The following is a 21,263-nucleotide window of genomic DNA, read 5'->3' as shown; positions in this document are numbered from 1 at the left end:
GGGCACACCTGTGAAGTGAAAACCATTTCCGGTGACTAGCTCTTGAAGCTCATCAAGAGAATGCCAAGAGTGTGCAAAGCAGTCATCAAAGCAAAAGGTGGCTACTTTGAAGAACCTAGAATATAAGACATATTTTCAGTTGTTTCACACTTTTTTGTTAAGTATATAATTCCACATGTGTTAATTCATAGTTTTGATGCCTTCAGTGTGAATGTACAATTTTCATAGTCATGAAAATACGGAAAAATCTTTAAATGAGAAGGTGTGTCCAAACTTTTGGTCTGTACTGTATATATTCTCGTATATCAGAAGAACAGAGATAGCACGCCATATAATGATGAAAAGAAGTGCTATTTAATAGCCCATAACGGCGATGTTTCGGTTCAAAAATGAGAACCTTTCTCAAGGCTTGATATACTATTGATATACTGTATATTAAGGGTTAATATATACCTGAGATGCTTGGCACCCTATTAACCGCTAAACTTCAGCCACAATGTTGAAAAAAAAAAGGATAGCATATATAAAATAGACTGATGCAAATAGAATAATGCATTGGAGGCAAACAAAAAAAGGCACAAAACACACAAAGGCAATGGTAAATTGGGGCCAAAGTCTTTGAGACTGAAGGAGACTTTATAACCAAATAAAAGCACAACAGACACAGTATAGTGGATGCTGCTCGGTTGAGATCAGTCACCAGACTGGCTGCTGCTTCTGTACTCTCTTAGCAGTATGTCTTCATTCAAACAAAAAAAAAATCAATATCCTTTTTAGTTATTTTTCAGAAATATGGGAAAAATAATACTATTCACCTCCCACTGAAACATATTGTATCCAGTGTGTCATGCTGCAGAAAATCTGCTACAGCTGCAGCGGAACGGCTTAGTCATTTTCAGACATAATACACACAGTGGGAAAGTCTTTTCTCGAAATTGTTCTAAATGGAGCAAAATTACAGCTAATCTTAAATTCCCTTTCCAATACTGCTCATGAATCAGACATTATATTGTTAATTAAAAAACATCTGCGTCCGTGCTCTTAGGTGATTTTCTGAGTGTCTGGAAAAATATTATTTATAAGGAGAGGGTCCAAATGTATTGTTCCCATGCATCTAAAATAAAGCAACACTGCAAATAATTTTCATCAAAAATCTCCCACTGTTTTGTGCTAACAGCTTTTAAAAGGGTTTTCCGTTTTCAGAAAAAAAAATCCTACAAGCCCTGTTAGTATTATAAAGACAAACTGAGCGCTGAAACTCTGCTGCTACTCCCGTTGTCTGTTATCGTCTGCAGCGTTTGCCCCGTCGACAGCGCTGCAGCAAATATCTGAGCTCAGCGACTCTAAGCGGCTTGTGCCATCTACATCAAACAGAGCAGCTGAGCTCAGGTATTGACTATAGAACTGTCTACGTGTCATCAGCGCTGCAGACAATAACAGGCACCGGGAGCAGTGGTGGAGATTCAGCACAGGACCGGGGGAGGGCGAGAAAAGCACAGTTTGTTTGTTTTTTACTACTAATGGAGCTTATGGTGAAAAAAGTTTTCTGAGAGGGGACAACCCCTTTAAGTAGACCCAATGTGGATCCCATGCACATATATCTACATATGTAGCCAGGAAGCATCAGGCTACAGTTGTTTCTTTGTAGTCTGTTACCATGGAAAACAGTTGTCTCGACATGGGAGCTGTAACTGCAACACAATGTGATCGACTCATTATTGCATTGGTGCCTTTTTTGCTTAGTTTTTGCTGTTTTTCATTTGCGTCTTATTCTTTTAATTTTTGCCTCTGTCAAAGTTTATTTTATGTGTTCGGCTGCTTTTTTTTTTTTTTTATCATGCGACTTTTTGCACTTAAAAAGTTGCAAAAAAAAGTTGAAGACAAAAATAAACAGCATTTTTGCTTTTTTTGAACAATGTGTGCCATTTTGAAGAATTGGGCGCAAAAAAAACTCAACAAATACCACAAGACAAAAAAAGAAAAAAAGACTTAAAAAAAAGTTCTGCAAATGATGAATTGGACCTAAGGTTTTTACTTGGGAATAGGAACATATGTAACACAGGGGGCACACCTACATTTGCTATGGGCTCTTTAGAAAGGGGGTTGTTTAGGCTTGCTCATTCCCACTCCCCATAAATGATGTTCAACCTACATAGGGCTCCCACTGACTACAATGTTAATAATGAAGGATCATGACATCCAAAATAGGGAGGGAGTGTGTGCTGGAACCAGCGCCAAGAGAATTGTCCCAATTTCACTTTTCACTTACAGTTTTAGTGAAGTTCAGCTCCTCCATGACTGCCTTCAGTTCCTCCTTACGGTGCTGCAGATATAAGCTTTTATCCCATGTGCAGTGAAATGGGGGTCTTTCTGCAGAACCTAAGGTGGGTAGGAAAGACAAGAAATGTATATTTTAGCCCAGATACCAACGAACCGCACTCCATAGATAAAAAGATGACGTGTCTCACCAGTCTCCTGCTTGATGCTACATGGTTTTCCTACGTGAGTGACAGGTGAGGGGTAACCCCGCTCGCACTGAGTAAGTGTCAATGCCAAGCCAGTCAGATCATCCCCAATAAATTCAGGAATCTTCCAGAATTCACTTCCAATGTGCTGTCCCTGTATGGAAAGAAAGGTTCAGCGTCCCAAATCAAGTCCCTCATCCCTACTCATTGTGCCCTGGACCCACCTTGCCATGCTCCAGAGGTGGGATACAGCGGTCTATTAAATGTCTCTCCTCCTGAACTCTGCGGAAATCGTCACTAACATTCATGAGAAGCTGTTCACTAGGTTTGCCAAGATGACCTGCCCCAGGAAAAACATATAAAAAATAAATGAGGCAATTATAGAAAAGACGTATTAAAGGGACTGTCCACTACACGGAGAACCCCTTCTGGATTGCTATGTTTGGTCCCAGTAAAATAATAAGACTTATACTCACCTCCGATGTCAGCGCTGTTCCAGCGGTGTCGGCGCTGTTCCAGCGGTGTCTGCACTGGCTCTCCCGGGGATCGTGTGACATTGTTATGTCACAAGATCCTTGCGGCCAATCAGAGCTGGCTTCACTCTCCTCTCCTACAGAAACGGAGGTGAGTATAGGTGTTGTTATTTTACTGAGGGCAAACAGAGTTGCAGAAGAAATTGTCCGAGTAATGAACAACCCATTTAAAAGGGTTTTCCAGTTTCAGAAAATCCCTGTCCCCTGGCTGCAGTTTGTTAAAAAAAACAGGTCTGAGCCTCCACCACGGCTCCAGAACTTTGCTATTGTCTGCAGCACTACAGCGCTGCAGCCAATCAGTAAGCCCAGTTTATAACAGACACAGGGAGCAGCAGCAAAGACACAGCATTGGACCCGGGGAGGGTGAGTGAAGTAAGTGCAGCTAGGGAAGAGGGGTTTTCAGAACAGATGTAGGCTAAAATCTGGGAGTTTCTGATCTCAGTACACTGCCATATTATAGGAGGCTGTAATAAGATCCCATAGAGGACCTTCCTGCGTAGAGGGTTTTCTATTGGTTTCCAGGAAACAAATAATGACAAGCTCCACAAAAAATGAAGCTCACTGCTTAGCATACAACCAACGATCACAAGCATCGATGCCCATACTGACCAATCAGAGGTCAGCTTTGCTTAGAAAAGCACATATAATATAGATGATACTAACGGGATAACGCATCGAGCTGCCTCTTCCTCAGATTCACGTGGTACTGCCAGTTATTCAGAGCGTTGTCTTGCTTCTGTGGATGCGTAAAAGCTTCTTTCTTCTGCGGGAGTTTCTTCTCCCCATCATATGTTCCATGAATATCCAGCTGTGTGACATCTGGTATAAGCTGAGCGACCTAATAATACAGAGTATCCCGGTAATAAACAGCTTACTTATACATTCTACACCACATATCCTGAGATAGGAATATTTGGGGTTCCTAAAAAAGTTTTCTGTTTCCAACATAGGCTTCCCCCACCCACTTTGAAGAGTCACTCTCTTCAGGAAGCCCTGGCTCTTACTACTGAGTACACTTCATTCCCGCAGTGGAAATGAAGACTCATTTGAGGGAACTTAAAGCTAAAGCTGACCTTATCAAAAGAACTTTTTAATGCTATTTTTTTTTCTTTTCAACCCCAAAGTCTGTGCTGATAATTCCTTCATATAACTTTATAGTGGATGGAGCTCCTGAGATAAGGGTAGAATTAAAGGGAATATATTGGATTTATGGCCATAGAAAACGTGCCTGTAAGTCTCCTCTTGCAGAGGCTTCTTGACTCAGCTCCTGTAAAGTCCCTAAAATGTTGTGCGGCAGAAGCTGTCCACGAATGTCACATAAAGGGACCTCCACCCCTGAAAGGAAACATGGGTTAATTCTAATACAAGGAGGGAGATCTGGCAAATTATACTTCTCTTGTACAATTATAGATGTACAAATACTGTTAGGCCACATTCACACGTTGAGTATTTAGTGAGTTTTTTACCTAAGTATTTGTAAGATAAAATCCAGAGTGGAACAGTCAGAGAAAAAGTATAAGGCCATGTTCACATTATCAGTATTTGGTCAGTATTTTACCTCAGTAGTTGTAAGCCAAAACCAGGAGTGGAACAATCAGAGGAAAAGTATAATAGAAACACGTCACCACTTCTGGATTATCACCCACTCCTGGTTTTGGCTTATAAATACTGAGGTAAAATACTGACCAAATACTGAACGTGTGACCGTGGTCTCATAGAAACACGTCACCACTTCTGTATTCATCACCCACTCCTGGTTTTGGCTTACACATACTGATATATAATACTGATCAAATACTGAACGTGTGACCGTGGTCTCATAGAAACACATCACCACTTCTGTATTCATCACCCACTCCTGGTTTTGGCTTACACATACTGATATATAATACTGATCAAATACTGAACGTGTGACCGTGGTCTCATAGAAACACGTCATCACTTCTGTATTCATCACCCACTCCTGGTTTTGGCTTACACATACTGAGGTAAAATACTGATCAAATACTGACCATGTGAACGTGGTCTCATAGAAACACGTCACCACTTCTGTATTCATCACCCACTCCTGGTTTTGGCTTACACATACTGATATATAATACTGATCAAATACTGAACGTGTGACCGTGGTCTCATAGAAACACGTCATCACTTCTGTATTCATCACCCACTCCTGGTTTTGGCTTACACATACTGAGGTAAAATACTGATCAAATACTGACCATGTGAACGTGGTCTCATAGAAACACGTCACCACTTCTGTATTCATCACCCACTCCTGGTTTTGGCTTACAATACTGAGGTAAAATACTGACCAAATACTGAACATGGCTTTATATATCAAAGTCACTGGGTGATAGATTTAATGGTGCCAACCAAGAGTCTTTACATTTGTGTTCAAGAATGCAAACATTAAAGCACAACCTTCAGTCACTCATTTGTGAGGGTCCACATGCTCGGCCCCCATCCTTATTTGATATAAAGTTTCTGTGACAATAGATCATAAAGTGCCCCAGTGCTGGGGTCTCAATCCTTTTATTCTTGGGGAAACTTGGCAGCAAAGTGTTTCATTTTTCTGCAGGACCACATGAGGGCAAATTCGGCGTTACATGGTGCCCATTCAATTCAATGGGTTGATTGTGTAATGCAGGACAGGACAGATCCTATAGAGAAAGGGACACTCTTTGTAGTAACTGTGCTCCACTCTGACCAAGAGATAAGAATCCTGAACAGAGGACGCCTCCTCCTGTTAACTCTATAACAGTACATTGGGTTTCTACTGCAGCTCAGCTCCTATTGAAGTGAAGGGAGCTGAGCCACAATCCAAAAGAATGCAAGTGTAATCAAGGATGGGTACTATAAAAAAAAAATCACAATTTATATACAGGGGTGCTGCAAACAATGTGACAAAACAACAATGTAGGATGAAGAAAAAGAACCACATTAATTAAAGCCTTTGCATTCCCAAATTATTAGAAATGACAAAAAAATAATTTATTGAGATATAAATACATTAACAATATATATAAAAAAACACTAAAATATAGTAATATAAATACTATATGTAAGAGAAAAAGGGAGGACGGGCACCACAAAAAAATCACAATCACGATCCCAAAGAATGACCACTACAAAGTGCACAGATTTGTGGGGTTCTGGTTCTGTACACTGTGTACTGAAAACCTGGTAGCAGCTGATATTAATCACCAATCCAAACAGGCCATTACTATCTAAGTCCTGGACAACCCCTTCAAGGTAATCATGCAAATAGCAATTAGATAAATTCCTCTTTTGAGAAAAACATATGTTAAATTCTAGGAAATATTTGGTTGCTGTTACTGCAGCTATGACGCCACCGGGCAGATATGGACATTGGATAAAGAAAATTAAAGGGTTATTCCCATCTCCAATACCCTATCCCAATATGTAGTAGGTGTAATAATAATAATATTAGCAAATACCTCCAATTAGAAATGTAGTATAGTTATTCTGATTTGCTATGTCTCTTTCCTAAAGTGCAGGCGTTGCAGTAGCTTAGGTATCCAAGATTACGACCACAGATATAGTGACAGCTAGTTAGATAGTTGCTAGTGGCTGTAACCATGGATACCTAAGGTCCTGCAATACCAGTACAGGAGGAAAGAGACATAGCGAATCAGAAAAACTATACTACAATTTTAATTGGAAGCATTTGCTAATATTATTATTATTACACCTACTACATATTGGGATAAGACCTTGGAGAAAGGAATACCTCTTTAAGTAATAATTAAATATTAGATTGAGTAAAAAGATTTGCAATTTGTCCAATGACCACGTCCGCAGTATGTTACCACGGGATCAGTGGCTTGTGAGCCTCCTCCTACCTGTTGGCTTCTCCAGCGCCTCTTCTGATTGGTAGGCACTATGATATGGCGCGATGCACACATGACATGACATGGACGCTGGGCCAACTAATCAGAAAAGACGTTGAAGATGTCAGCAGGTAGGAGGAGGCTCGGGGGCTCCCGGCGGCGGCTACAGACTACCAACGCTGACAATGGACCAGGGTGCTGCCAATCTTTTAGCTCTACTCTACTGAATACGAGTGATTATTATAAGGATCTAATATTACAGCTGTTTGAATGTTAAAAGCCAAGCACTGCGCCAACAAAGCATTAATAAGCCTCATACAGATGAATGGTTGATACATATTCTCGTGACTGTCAGCAGCCCATAGACTGACTGCAGCATACCAGAGAAATCTTGGCCTTTGCTTGCAGATCCTGGTGGCACTGGACGAGCAACAAGCAGTCGTCTCTTTCTACTTTGCTCTTGGTCATGAGGCTTCCGAATTAGGACCTGTTTTCTTAGGGGAGCTTTCTGTTCTTCTTTGGGTCGTCGTGGAGGGTGAAGCTATGAGACACAAATGGTCATTATAATAAGGTCTATTTTCTGACAAAATAAATATTTGTCTCTTGTCAGGCTTATTAACCGGGAGAGTTTCTGTTTTCATTTTTTTCCTCCCTTTCTTCCCAGAGCCAGAACTCTTCTATTTTTGGATCCACAGACATATGAGGTCTTGTTTTTATTTTGTTTTTTTTGCAAGGCAAGTTGAAGGATGCCATTCATTTAAAAATATAATGTACTGCCATATGGGGAAAAAAAGGGGTATTCTCATCGCCAAGATCCTAACCCATTATGTAGTAGGTGTAATATTAATATTAGCAAATACCTCCAATTAGAAATGTAGTATAGTTTTTCTGATTCGCTATGTCTCTTTCCTCATGTGCAGGGCATTGCAGGACCTTAGGTATCCATGGTTACGACCACTGGTATAGTGGCAGTTAGCTAGTTGCTAGTGGTCATTACCATGGATACCTAAGGTCCTACTATGCCTGAACATGAGGAAAGAGACAAAGAATCAGAAGAACTATACTATATTTCTAATTGGAAGTATTTGCTAATATTATTGTTATGACACCTACTATATATTGGGATAGGATCTTGGAGATGGGAATACCCCTTTAACCCCTTAACATAAAAAACCTGGCACAAGGGAATAAGTAGCGCCCCAAAAGGAACAAATATGCAGCGGGTGTCAGCTGTATATTATAGCCGACACCTGGCTCCATTGGCCACAATCAGATTTTGGCACCAGTTGTGACCGTTGAGCTCCTTATATGACACTTCATCAAAGACATAGGCATCCAGATGGTCAATGGAGGGAGGGGGATCCCTTTTTAAGCCTATTGCCCCTCTCCCTATGATTGTGGGTTTTGAGAACAAATATTAGGCCGTGCTATGAACAGGCATTATGGGCACCTAAAGATCATTCATAAAGATGGGGAGCAAAGACTGAGCTTTGATTAAGAGAGCAGTTTGTGCGCTCGAAACGCGTTGCTGTGTCCACCCTCATTATGGAATCTTTTTAATCGAATACATTTTGCAAAGCTTTGAATCTGGAACCTTTTCTTTCTTCTCTTTTGAGCAAAGACTGAGCCTGTCTAGTCTGATAATGCAGAAGTAGCAAAAATTGCTGAAAATGTCCATGCTAATTATGATACAAAAAGTGGGTAAAAGGGGTAAAGTTGGCATAAGGAGAATAAGGCTATGTTCCCACAGTGCGATTCTGGTGAGTTTTTGATGTGTAGAATTTCTGCACCAAATAGGTCAATTAGGTTACTTGCATTTTTTATATGCGTTTTTATCACGTTTTTGGCGCTGCGTTTTTTTGTCTCTTGTTGGTATGTCGTGTATTAAATAAAGCCGCTTTGTCTTTGATACGTCCTGGTATTTGGCTTTAGTGATATAGTCATGTGTGGATTACATGCGTTTTTGATGCATTTCTGCCGCATAAATGCATGTGCGATTTTTACCTGCGGATTTTCCACATCTAATGCAAATCAGTGAGGAAAATATGCGTATAAAAAGTGATATGCAGGTAGGTTTACACTGAGTCATAAAGAAGCAGGAGATCTCTATAAATCCCATCTACTACACTGCGTTTTTTTCGCAGTAAATAAATGCAGAATCAAAAACTCATAGTGTGCACACAGTCTTATAGACTATGTAATGCTCCGCTAAGAATTTAAATGTGCAAGACAAAAGGACTTAACCTAACACCTGGATTTATGACTCACTACATAGACAAAAATCACACATCAACCAGACTGACTCCAGATTACTAAACTCTCAAGTCCTCACCCTTCCTACCTCTCAATTTGTTGCAAAAACTTCAGTTGCATTACTGTGGCTTATCTATAGGAGGCATCACCCCATCCACCACGTGCACAAATGTCTCATTGCAACATCTTTTAAATGTGCTCTTGTCTCAGTCATTCATTTGTAAACTTTCCTGATGAAGGGGCCTCTGTGCTTCAAAAGCTGAAAATATAATTTTTTTGGTTAGCCAATAAAAGTATCACTCTAAGGGCTCGCTCACACGAGCGTATACATCCGATGAGTGCTATACAATGTTGTATTGGATAGCACTCGGACCAATGTTATACTATGGGACAGTGCTGATCAGCGTTTTTTTCTCATGGCGATACAGCATGAGAAAAATATCACAGCATGCTGCGGGTGCATCCGATGATTGGATCACGCACACCCATACAAGTCTATCGGTGTGTGTAAAACATACTGCACTCGGATGTCATTCAAATGCAGTTCCATATACGCGGATAGAAAGAAAGGAGAAGATGGAGAAATTTTGTTCTCCATCTTCTCCGCACCTTTGATATAATTCTCTCATCTGAGAGAATCAGATCACACTAAGCTGACACTTGAATCAAACTCTGTGCATAGTGAGTGGTGGCTGTAAGCGCGTCCCCGGACCTGACTGACAGCCATCCCCAATGGAGAGCCAGTGTCAGAGTCAGGGGGCACAGCCGACGCTCTGTGACTGAACACTTGCCGTTGCCGCCCCTGTGACTCAAACCAGAACGCTGCCAGGGAGAATAAAGTTCATTTTCTCCCTGCAGTATTTGGGTAAGTGCAGGCGCCAACCATGTTAATAACGCTATTAACCTGCATATTAACCCCATATATGCAGGTTAATAGTGTTTTTTTCTGGTGACAGGTTCCCTTTAACCAGTATGACTTTGTATAAAAAGCCAAACCAAAAACTCCATTTGCAGACATATGTTTTGGGGTGTTTGCCCCTCATCATTGCAAAGCAGGAAAACTGGTTTGGCTAGGTGAGAAGCCTCTTACAAGAGATATAAGCGTGCCAGGATACCAGTGCATCAGAATTTCCTATGTATTGGGCTACGTAGCCAAAGACTGGTCCCACTGAAAAGCTGACCCCTGTCAAATGCCAAAAGTGCCTACAATGGGCATGTAAGCATCAGAAGAGGACATAAAGCAATAGAAGAACGTGACCTGGTTGGATGAGTCCTTTTTTTCCTACATCATAGACAGCTGGATGTGCATTAATCTCTCACTTGGGGACAAGATGAACTATGGGAAGAAGACAAGTCATAGCATGGTGCTGTTAGTAGAAAGCAACCCTGCTAATACAATGGAATCATGCTAAGCATTACAGAGCAGTGTCAGTGCCCTCGTATACAGGATTTCCGTAGTATAGCACAAGAGATACATTCTGCTCAGTGCAATGTATAGGTACATGAGTGTAACTCCCATGGGTGTAGGATCAGTAGCTGCCATAGGACCCAACAAGTAATGGAGTCCATTACTACTCATAGACAGAGGGTGCAATTAGTGATGACTATGGCAGACAGTGTGTACTCGGTGGTATTACTCTTTGCATTACTCTTGTGAAGTCATATTACAGAGGGGGTCCTTGCACGCAGTATATGTCCTACAATCAGCCATTGAAACCAGGGCACCTTCACTAGGCAAGGGTGGGGTCTCGGCTCATGGATGCCATAGAAAGCAAACACTCGCACCTTCACTAGGCAAGGGTGGGGTCTCGGCTCATGGATGTCATAGAAAGCAAACACTCGCACCTTCACTCGGCAAGGGTGGGGTCTCGGCTCATGGATGTCATAGAAAGCAAACACTCGCACCTTCACTAGGCAAGGGTGGGGTCTCGGCTCATGGATGTCATAGAAAGCAAACACTCGCACCTTCATTAGGCAAGGGTGGGGTCTCGGCTCATGGATGTCATAGAAAGCAAACACTCGCACCTTCACTAGGCAAGGGTGGGGTCTCGGCTCATGGATGTCATAGAAAGCAAACACTCGCACCTTCACTCGGCAAGGGTGGGGTCTCGGCTCATGGATGTCATAGAAAGCAAACACTCGCACCTTCACTCGGCAAGGGTGGGGTCTCGGCTCATGGATGTCATAGAAAGCAAACACTCGCACCTTCATTAGGCAAGGGTGGGGTCTCGGCTCATGGATGTCATAGAAAGCAAACACTCGCACCTTCACTAGGCAAGGGTGGGGTCTCGGCTCATGGATGTCATAGAAAGCAAACACTCGCACCTTCACTCGGCAAGGGTGGGGTCTCGGCTCATGGATGTCATAGAAAGCAAACACTCGCACCTTCACTAGGCAAGGGTGGGGTCTCGGCTCATGGATGTCATAGAAAGCAAACACTCGCACCTTCACTAGGCAAGGGTGGGGTCTCGGCTCATGGATGTCATAGAAAGCAAACACTCGCACCTTCACTAGGCAAGGGTGGGGTCTCGGCTCATGGATGTCATAGAAAGCAAACACTCGCACCTTCACTAGGCAAGGGTGGGGTCTCGGCTCATGGATGTCATAGAAAGCAAACACTCGCACCTTCACTCGGCAAGGGTGGGGTCTCGGCTCATGGATGTCATAGAAAGCAAACACTCGCACCTTCACTAGGCAAGGGTGGGGTCTCGGCTCATGGATGTCATAGAAAGCAAACACTCGCACCTTCACTAGGCAAGGGTGGGGTCTCGGCTCATGGATGTCATAGAAAGCAAACACTCGCACCTTCATTAGGCAAGGGTGGGGTCTCGGCTCATGGATGTCATAGAAAGCAAACACTCGCACCTTCACTAGGCAAGGGTGGGGTCTCGGCTCATGGATGTCATAGAAAGCAAACACTCGCACCTTCACTCGGCAATGGTGGGGTCTCGGCTCATGGATGTCATAGAAAGCAAACACTCGCACCTTCACTCGGCAAGGGTGGGGTCTCGGCTCATGGATGTCATAGAAAGCAAACACTTGCACCTTCATTAGGCAAGGGTGGGGTCTCGGCTCATGGATGTCATAGAAAGCAAACACTCGCACCTTCACTAGGCAAGGGTGGGGTCTCGGCTCATGGATGTCATAGAAAGCAAACACTCGCACCTTCACTCGGCAAGGGTGGGGTCTCGGCTCATGGATGTCATAGAAAGCAAACACTCGCACCTTCACTAGGCAAGGGTGGGGTCTCGGCTCATGGATGTCATAGAAAGCAAACACTCGCACCTTCACTAGGCAAGGGTGGGGTCTCGGCTCATGGATGTCATAGAAAGCAAACACTCGCACCTTCACTAGGCAAGGGTGGGGTCTCGGCTCATGGATGTCATAGAAAGCAAACACTCGCACCTTCACTAGGCAAGGGTGGGGTCTCGGCTCATGGATGTCATAGAAAGCAAACACTCGCACCTTCACTCGGCAAGGGTGGGGTCTCGGCTCATGGATGTCATAGAAAGCAAACACTATTTTTTTTTAAATGCTTATGTATAATAAAAGGAATTGAGGAACCATTTTCCATCTGTGGAGGAAATGACACAGCACAGATTGGGTCTGTACTCCTTAAGAGGAAGCTGTGGCTATATCTAAAATACAGTGTTAACTACAGAATAATGCAACAACAATTACACCATACCACTGATAGACCAAAATGCAATTCAGCAAAAGATGTGGAAATAATCAAATACACTTACGTCTATTATAAAAATAATCATCATGAGATAATGCCGATATTTCACTATAAGAGGTACAAGATAAAGCTGAAAAAAAATTGTTACAAAGGCAAAATAGCCATAATGAGTCCAGAGGCTGTGTTATCTGAATGTCTGCCATGTAAGTGATACATCGCTGTAATCAGGGTCTCTCAGATTACATAGCAAGAACCTATAGGTTTTTCTTCCTTCCCTATAGAATAAAATGAATGTTGCAAATGTTTTCAAAATAAAAAAAATGCTGTCCAGGAATAATGTGTTTTAACCTGCGCAGCTGATGGACTCACAGAGGAAATCCTAAGAGACGATATGTTCATAAATAGAATTTATTGATACGGTTACAGGTCAACGCGTTTCGAAGCTATTCTCAACCTCTTCTTCAGGACATAGCCTAATTATAGGTTTAGATTACTGAACGTGAATGTAACCTTGTCCATGACTGAATGTTACCTTCTCCAGATCCTCGGGTTTTATAGCCAGAGCCTGGATTTCCTCAGCTTTAAGTCGGGTGCTTGAGGCCGGCTCCGTCTGTTCGGGTACAGGCGAGGTGGACTGTTCAAACCCCTTCAGCTTTTTCTTCTCTGTAACATAATAAATATATCTATATAAAACAGAGCTCAGCCACAGAATACAATCTGGAGACACTGTGTGTTCCTTACTATTTATAGATTAAATTAATAGGGAGGTCCACTTTCAAAAAATCTTGGTCACTGGGTGCAATTTGTTATGAAAAGTGCATTACTCACCATCCCCAGGTCCATCGTTGAGTCTCCGCTGCTGCTCCCAGTGTCTGGTATTGGTTGTGGTGCTGATATCACACTGACAGCACGGCAGCCAATCAGTGAGCTCAATGGCTCTAAGTTAGGCGTTCTGTCTACATGGGCAGAGCCACTAAAATCACCACTTAGCTGCTCTGCTTTCAATGTGACATGAGCACTACAGCCAATACCAGACACTGGTTGCTGCAGCAGTCTCAGTGTTGGACCCGGGAAGGGTGACTAAAGCATATTTTTCTGATAGGCAATATCCCATTTATTATTAAAGGGGTGGTCTATTTACTGTCATAATCTAATCTCTTTTCGAATATACCGTCATTAAAGATTTCCTATAGTTCCCTCACTATGCTAACTGCTCTTTTTTACCTACTTCCGGTCTGATGACACTTTGTTTGAGACTCTCCAGTGAATGCTGGGATACTCAAATGAGATGTCATCAGGGGGCAGAGGCTGCGGCCACTTTCACAGCCTCTGCAACACCCTGAAACAAGCGTCATCAGTGAGGCCAGTTTCAGGGGGTGGGCTAGTCCCTGCCCTACTGAGCATGCGTTGATTGTTAATTCCAAAGTATGCTCATTGTGCAATATTCTTTTTAATGCGTAGTGACAATGCGCTCCCTCGCCGGCTCTGAAAAGAAGTGACAAGCTGGCAATAGAGTGCACTGTCAGTGTGCATTGTAAAGAGTGCACAGATTACAAAACACAAATGTGTGAAACCAGCCTAAGGGCTCATTAAGACGTCATTCAGGCCGATTTGCGGGGACGTCTGAATGAGCCCTACCACATAGCTCAACAAATCACACAGGAGGAGGGAGGACCCTGCTCACAAGAGCTTACAATCTATGAGGAAACAGAGGTGACAGAAAAGGTAAGAAAGTGCTTGTATTGTACGGTCCAGCCATCAGTATAATAAATAAGGGTGTTCATTGAAGCAGAATGAACCGATCACCTGACAGTATCTGTTTATGTCCAGGTACAAAGTGCTTTTAGAAATTGTCTTAGATGAGGAGGATTTCTAACCAAATTGTAAAACTCGCCATATACAGTATAAGGGCTCGCTCACATGAGCGTATATAACATGGTCGAGTGCTATACGATGTGTTATCAGATAGAACTCAGGCCAATGTTATACTATGAGGCAGTGCAGATCTGCAATCTTTTTCTCATGCTGATTTGGAATGAGAAAAGATCGCGACATGCTGTGAGAGGCACTAGAATTCGGATCATGCCCAACCATACAAGTCTATGGGTGCATGTGAAACATCAGACTGCACTCGGAAGTCATCCGAGTGCAATCTAACATCCGCGGACTCAGACAATGGAGAAATTAAGTTCTCAGTCTTCTCGACATGATTCTCATATGCGAGAGGATTGGATCACACTAAGATGACACTTGGCTGAGACTATGACAGACTTTGAGCTGAGTGTCATTATCATAACAAGCTGATTCTCCCGCATGAGAGAATAATCACTTATTTGACCCCGGCCTTACTAAATCGGGCGTCTTTTGAGCTTTCCCATTGCCTTGTATTGTACAGTACACAGAGTCTTCAGAGCGGAAAATGGCTGAAGAATGGTCAGGTCACTTCATTTAGCCGTTTGCCATCTTGGAAACCTGAAGAGGTTAAAGGGATTCAATAGGTTTTTGCTACCCTTCCTTCTATGACAGAATCACTGACTGGGTGGATCAGGGAAATGCTGTATATATAGTATATCTTGACTTCAGCAAAGCATTTGACAAAGTATCTCACACCATCCTTATTGAAAAAATGACCAAGTATGGAATGGACCAGGCAACTGTTAGGTGGATTCATAACTGGCTTAGTGATCGGACTCAAAGAGTGGTCGTAAATGGCATCACATCCAGTTGGATGAATGTCTCAAGTGGGGTACCACAGGGCTCTGTCCTGGGACCTGTATTGTTCAACATCTTTATCAATGATTTAGATGAAGGAATTGAGGGTAAACTGATTAAATTTGCTGATGACACAAAGCTAGGAGGGATAGCTAACACTAGAGAAGAGAGAGAGAGGATTCAAAAAGACCTAAATAAACCGGAGCAGTGGGCAGTAACCAACAGAATTGTTTATAACAGGGAGAAATGCAAAGTACTACATCTGGGCAATAAAAATGAAAAAAGCATATACAGAATGGGAGGAATAGAGCTAAGCAACAGTACATGTGAAAAAGACTTAGGTATACTAATAGATCATAGACTGAACATGAGTCAACAGTGTGATGCAGCAGCAAAAAAGGCAAATACAATTCTGGGATGTATTAACAGAAGCATACAGTCTAGATCACGTGAAGTCATTATCGCACTTTACTCCTCTTTGGTCAGACCTCATCTGGAATACTGCGTCCAGTTTTGGGCGCCACATTTTAAAAAAGACATCGACAAACTGGAGCAAGTTCAGAGAAGAGCGACCAGAATGGTGACCGGTCTGCAGGCCATGTCCTATGAGGAACGGTTACAGGATTTGGGAATGTTTAGCTTGCAAAAAAGAAGACTGAGAGGAGACTTAATAGCTGTCTACAAATATGTCAAGGGCTGTCACATTGTAGAAGGATCATCTTTATTCTCATTTGCACAAGGAAAGACTAGAAGCAATGGGATGAAACTAAATGGGAGGAGACACAGATTAGATATTAGAAAAAACTTTTTGACAGTGAGGGTGATCAATGAGTGGAACAGGCGGCCACGAGAGGTGGTGAGTTCCCCTTCAATGGACGTCTTCAAACAGAGGCTGGACAGACATCTGTCTGAGATGATTTAGTGAATCCTGCTTTGAGCAGGGGGTTGGACCAGATGACCCAGGAGGTCCCCTCCAACTCTACCCTTCTATGATTCTACCCCATCTGAGAGCAGCATAATGTAGGGGCAGAGAGCCTGACTCCAGCGATGTGTCACTTACTGGGCTGCTTGCTGTCATTTACACACACTGCCCATATACAGTGCACAAAGAAAGCTGCCAATCAGTGGGGGCGGGGATGACTACCTGGCAGCAGCTTTACTTGTCCTTTAATGAGACAATCACTGTTTTATCAGCAGGAGATTATCAAACATCTTCAAACGAGTCCTATTGTTTTCAATGGAAAACGGTGTTGGAATGTGCTCCAAAGCAGCTTCTAAAACCCTTTCAATAAAGTGACATGTGCACAAAATCATAACAGATATTGGACAAGGATTAGCCCCACAAGTGGAATTGGGGAAGTGCAAACTGCTAATCCTTATCAGAAAACAAGTCCTACCATGGATCACTACAGCGAAAATCTGATAATTACCTCACGGGAACATTCCCTTAGGCTGTGGGGGTCAATGATAGAAAATCACTGCAAAAATGAGTCTGTGGCATATAAGCCGTATACTGGTCACCTAGGAAAGATTACCCTCCCCCCATAGATAGACATGTCCGGTGTATGATGGTGATACAGCGCTGTCACAGCAGTATTATGTATATTACCAGGTACAATATACATTCCTGATGGGGTATAGGAATTGCAGAGCGTGACTTTGTACAGTCCATTTTCACGTATTAGGTGAATGTGCAGACCCCGCATTATCTCCCCTGTGGTCATCCGCAGTGCTAGGATGTCATGTGGATTGTTACATCCCATAGACTTCTGTGGGAAATGTGCGGATATCATAGCCCACACACAGCTGTTTCTGATAAAGTCCCTCCATATGCCAAACACTGTACCTGGCCCCAATATTCCCGACTCCTATGGCCCCAAAATTCCCTACCCCTGTGGCCCCCAATATTCCTGACCCCTGTGGCAATATTTCTTACTCATGTGGCCCCAATATTCAAGACCCCCGTGGCCCCAATATTCCCTACCCCCATGGCCCCAATATTCCCGACCCCCGTGGCCCCCAATATTCCCGACCCCTGTGGCCCCCAATATTCCCAACCCCCGTGGCCCCAATATTCCCTACCCCCATGGCCTCAATATTCCCGACCCCCGTGGCCCCAATATTCCCTACCCCCATGGCCTCAATATTCCCGAACCCCGTGGCCCCCAATATTCCTGACCCCTGTGGCCCCCAGTATTCCCGACCCCTGTGGCCTCAATATTCCCTACCCCCGTGGCCCCAATATTCCCTACCCCCATGGCCTCAATATTCCCGACCCCCGTGGCCCCAATATTCCCGACCCCCGTGGCCCCAATATTCCCGACCCCTGTGGCCCCCAATATTCCCGACCCCTGTGGCCCCCAATATTCCCTACCCCTGTGGCCCCCAATATTCAAGACCCCCGTGGCCCCAATATTCCCTACCCCCATGGCCTCAATATTCCCGACCCCCGTGGCCCCAATATTCCCGACCCCTGTGGCCCCCAATATTCCCGACCCCTGTGGCCCCCAATATTCCCTACCCCTGTGGCCCCCAATATTCCCGACCCCTGGTGACCAAATATTCCCGACCCCTGTGGCCCCAATATATCTTACTTCTGTGGCCCTGCCTTACATTCCCTCTGGACCCAGAGACCTTTGAGACCCTCTGTGTGGTGACAGCCGCACACACTGGGGGGCTTGCAGGTGTCAGTCTGACCCTGGTGTGACCATACACACGTCCTCTAGGACTGATCGGTCACCGGTCGCTACACGATCTCCCGGCAGGATGATCTTTACACATAGATCTTACATTACCCGGTGGAGTCCTGGAACGAGAATCTCTTTTTCCAGCTTTGTTCGCCATGCTGTCCTGGAACATGCGTTTCTATGGTAACGGTACACAAGTCAGCCCTCCATCCGTACACTCCCACCTGATTGACGCGAACTACAAGTCCCATGAGCCTCTACGAACAAATGATTTGCGGCAGCCTACGTCCGTGCAGCGTGCGCGCCCCCTAGAGGCGCCTGCACTGAACGCACTAGCTGCGCGCTCCACCAGTACCAGCACGCTGCTGCGGGCTGCACGGGCGGCTCTGTGCGGGGGTCTGTTAGTACGTGTGCCCCCTGGCCTAGAGGTCTAACTGGGCCTATAGCGACACTCTGCACAATCACGGGGTACATGGTCAGTGCAGATAGCCCACAATGTAATGGAAATGAAATCTGACCAAAGTAAAGTTCGGATGTGACCCTTTGGCTATGGTCACACAGAGTTCTTAATGTGGATTTTCGATTCTGCTCCATAATCCTCAGTATATAACCTTTCAAAGAAGCTTCCTAGTTATTTGAATTTTTAAAAAAAAAAAATACAAATCAGGCCTCGTTCAGACGTCAGTGTTTAAACATGTACATGAAGAAATGGAACGAGTGTCATCAGTGATCTATTTCAAGTGTTTATTTCTGGTAATGATGATTATGGCTTACAGCCAATGAAAACACAAAAGTCATTATCTCAGTAAATTAGAATAATTAAAAAAAAATACCTGCAAAGGCTTCCTAAGTGTTTAAAAAGGTCCTTTAGTCTGTTTCAGTAGGCTCCACAATCATGGGGAAGACTGCTGACTTGACAGATGTCCAGAAGGCAGTCATTGACACTCTCTACAAGGTGGGTAAGCCACAAAAGGTCATTGCTAATAAAGCTGGCTGTTCACAGAGTACTGTATCCAAGCATATTAACGGAAATTTGAATGGAAGGAAAAAGTGTGGTAGGAAAAGGTGCACAAGCAACTGGGATAACCGCAGCCTTGAAAGGATTGTTAAGAAAAGACCATTCAAAAATTTGGGGGAGATTCACAAGGAGTGGACTGCTGCTGGAGTCATTGCTTCAAGAGCCAGCACACACACACAGACGTATCCAGGACATGGGCTACAAGTGTCGCATTCCTTGTGTCAAGCCACTCATAACCAATAGACAAGGCCAGAAGAGTCTTACCTGGGCCAAGGAGAAAAAGACCTGGACTGTTGCTCAGTCGCCAAGGTGTCATTTTCAGATGAAAGTAAATTTTGCATTTCATTTGGAAATCAAGGTCCCAGAGTCTGGAGGAAGAGTGGAGAGGCACACAATCCAAGCTGCTTAAGGTTTAGTGTGAAGTTTCCACAATAAGTGATGGATTGTAGAGCCATGTCATCTGCTGGTGTAGGTCCACTGTGTTTTATCAAGTCCAAAGTCAGCGCAGCCGTCTACCAGGACATTTTAGAGCGCTTCATGCTTCCCTCTGCCAACAACCTTTTTGGAGATGGAAATTTCATTCTCCAGCAGGACTTGTCACCTGTCCACACTGTCAAAAGTACCAATACCTGGTTTATAAACAACAGTATCACTGTACTTGATTGGCCAGCAAACTCGCCTGACCTTAATCCCATAGAGAATCTATGGGGTATTGTCAAGAGGAAGATGAGATACACCAGACCCAACAATGCAGATGAGCTGAAGGCTGCTATCAAAGCAACCTGGGCTTCCATAACACCTCAGCGGTGCCACAGGCTGATCGCCTCCATGCCACGCCGCATTGATGCAGTAATTGATGCAAAAGGAGCCCCGACCAAGTATTGAGTGCATTTACTGAACATACATTTCAGTAGGCCAACATTTTGGATTTTAAAAACATTTTCAAGCTGTTGTTATAAAGTATTCTAATTTACTGAGATAATGACTTTTGTGTTTTCATTGGCTGTAAGCCATAATCATCAACATTAACAGAAATAAACACTTGAAATAGATCACTCTGTTTGTAATGACTCTATATAATATATGAGTTTCACTTTTTGTATTGAAGAACTGAAATAAATTAACTTTGTGATGATTTTCTAATTTAGTGAGAAGCACTTGTATGTTCTCCTCGTGTTCGCGTGGGTTTCCTCCCACACTCCAAAGACATACTGATAGGGAATGTAGATTGTGAGCCCCAATGGGGACACTGATGATAATGTCTGTGGAAAATAATGGTGCAAAGCATAATAATGTTAAACACGGATGCCATCCGTATACTTTAAATATTTTTTTATGAATCCATAGACTTGTATTTTTTCATCCATGATCAAAAAAATGGATGTCTCCATGAGTTTTCCATGGACAAATGGTCCATGAAAAAAACACGGGCATGTGAACAGCCCCATATACTATAATGGGTACGCGGTTATTGTATCTCTGAAATACACGGATAGAACATGTACATGCGACACGGACGTCTGAATAAGGCCTTAAAGGGAGTCTGCCTGCAAGAAATGACTGTTTAAATGAAGCACAGCACCTTGTAGGGGACGTAATCCTAATAAAACTTTACCTTTAGGCCTTGTTCAGATGTCTGGTTTTCATGGATAAAACGTACCCATTAAAGACTATGGGGGATGGTCACATGTCTATGGTTTATGTGAACGGAGAATCTTAAAAAAAAAAAAATGGAGACATGTTCTTTTTTGATCCAAGGCAGGGATCAGAACTCTCCAGTGCCAGGGTATGGGCCCGATTGATTTAGTATTCTGGTGTAAAAAGCTTTGAAAAGTCGCCAAATGTTGTTGCAACTCAAGGCTGTGCTAAAATTTTGACACTTCTGGCATTCTCACACTATTCTCACTCAGGTCCATCAAAGTGGGCAAAACTGATGAGAGCGTTTCTGCAAAAGAACTTGCCTGAATCATTGAAGTCCAGCTATGATCGGTGCTATAACAGCTGGAGTTTACCAACGGCAGCGTCAGTACTGATTGGTGCAATCCGATGTCATCAACCG

The 21,263-nt window shown here is 43.5% G+C and overlaps 1 protein-coding gene across 1 annotated transcript in view; it reads right to left on the bottom strand.

Moving 5' to 3' along the window:
- MYCBPAP (MYCBP associated protein) overlaps window positions 1-18,445 on the bottom strand; it is a 103,781-nt gene extending 85,336 nt beyond the window's left edge. Inside the window, exons 1-8 of the mRNA XM_073681212.1 lie at window positions 18,295-18,445; window positions 13,320-13,450; window positions 7,234-7,393; window positions 4,227-4,333; window positions 3,662-3,836; window positions 2,690-2,805; window positions 2,469-2,619; window positions 2,270-2,379 (exon numbers count right to left, since the gene is read on the bottom strand). Coding sequence (XP_073537313.1) covers window positions 2,270-2,379; window positions 2,469-2,619; window positions 2,690-2,805; window positions 3,662-3,836; window positions 4,227-4,333; window positions 7,234-7,393; window positions 13,320-13,450; window positions 18,295-18,358 — 1,014 coding nt within the window. The 5' untranslated portion in view covers window positions 18,359-18,445. The remainder of the gene's footprint in view (window positions 1-2,269; window positions 2,380-2,468; window positions 2,620-2,689; window positions 2,806-3,661; window positions 3,837-4,226; window positions 4,334-7,233; window positions 7,394-13,319; window positions 13,451-18,294) is intronic.
- Window positions 18,446-21,263: the final 2,818 nt, after the last annotated feature.

Source organism: Phyllobates terribilis, unplaced genomic scaffold (genome assembly GCF_046119375.1).
Source record: "Phyllobates terribilis strain yellow unplaced genomic scaffold, ASM4611937v1 Scaffold_5__5_contigs__length_657084704, whole genome shotgun sequence".
Taxonomy (NCBI): domain Eukaryota; kingdom Metazoa; phylum Chordata; class Amphibia; order Anura; family Dendrobatidae; genus Phyllobates; species Phyllobates terribilis.
Note: the sequence above shows the minus strand (reverse complement) of the source record. Positions and strands in the feature narration are given on the sequence as shown.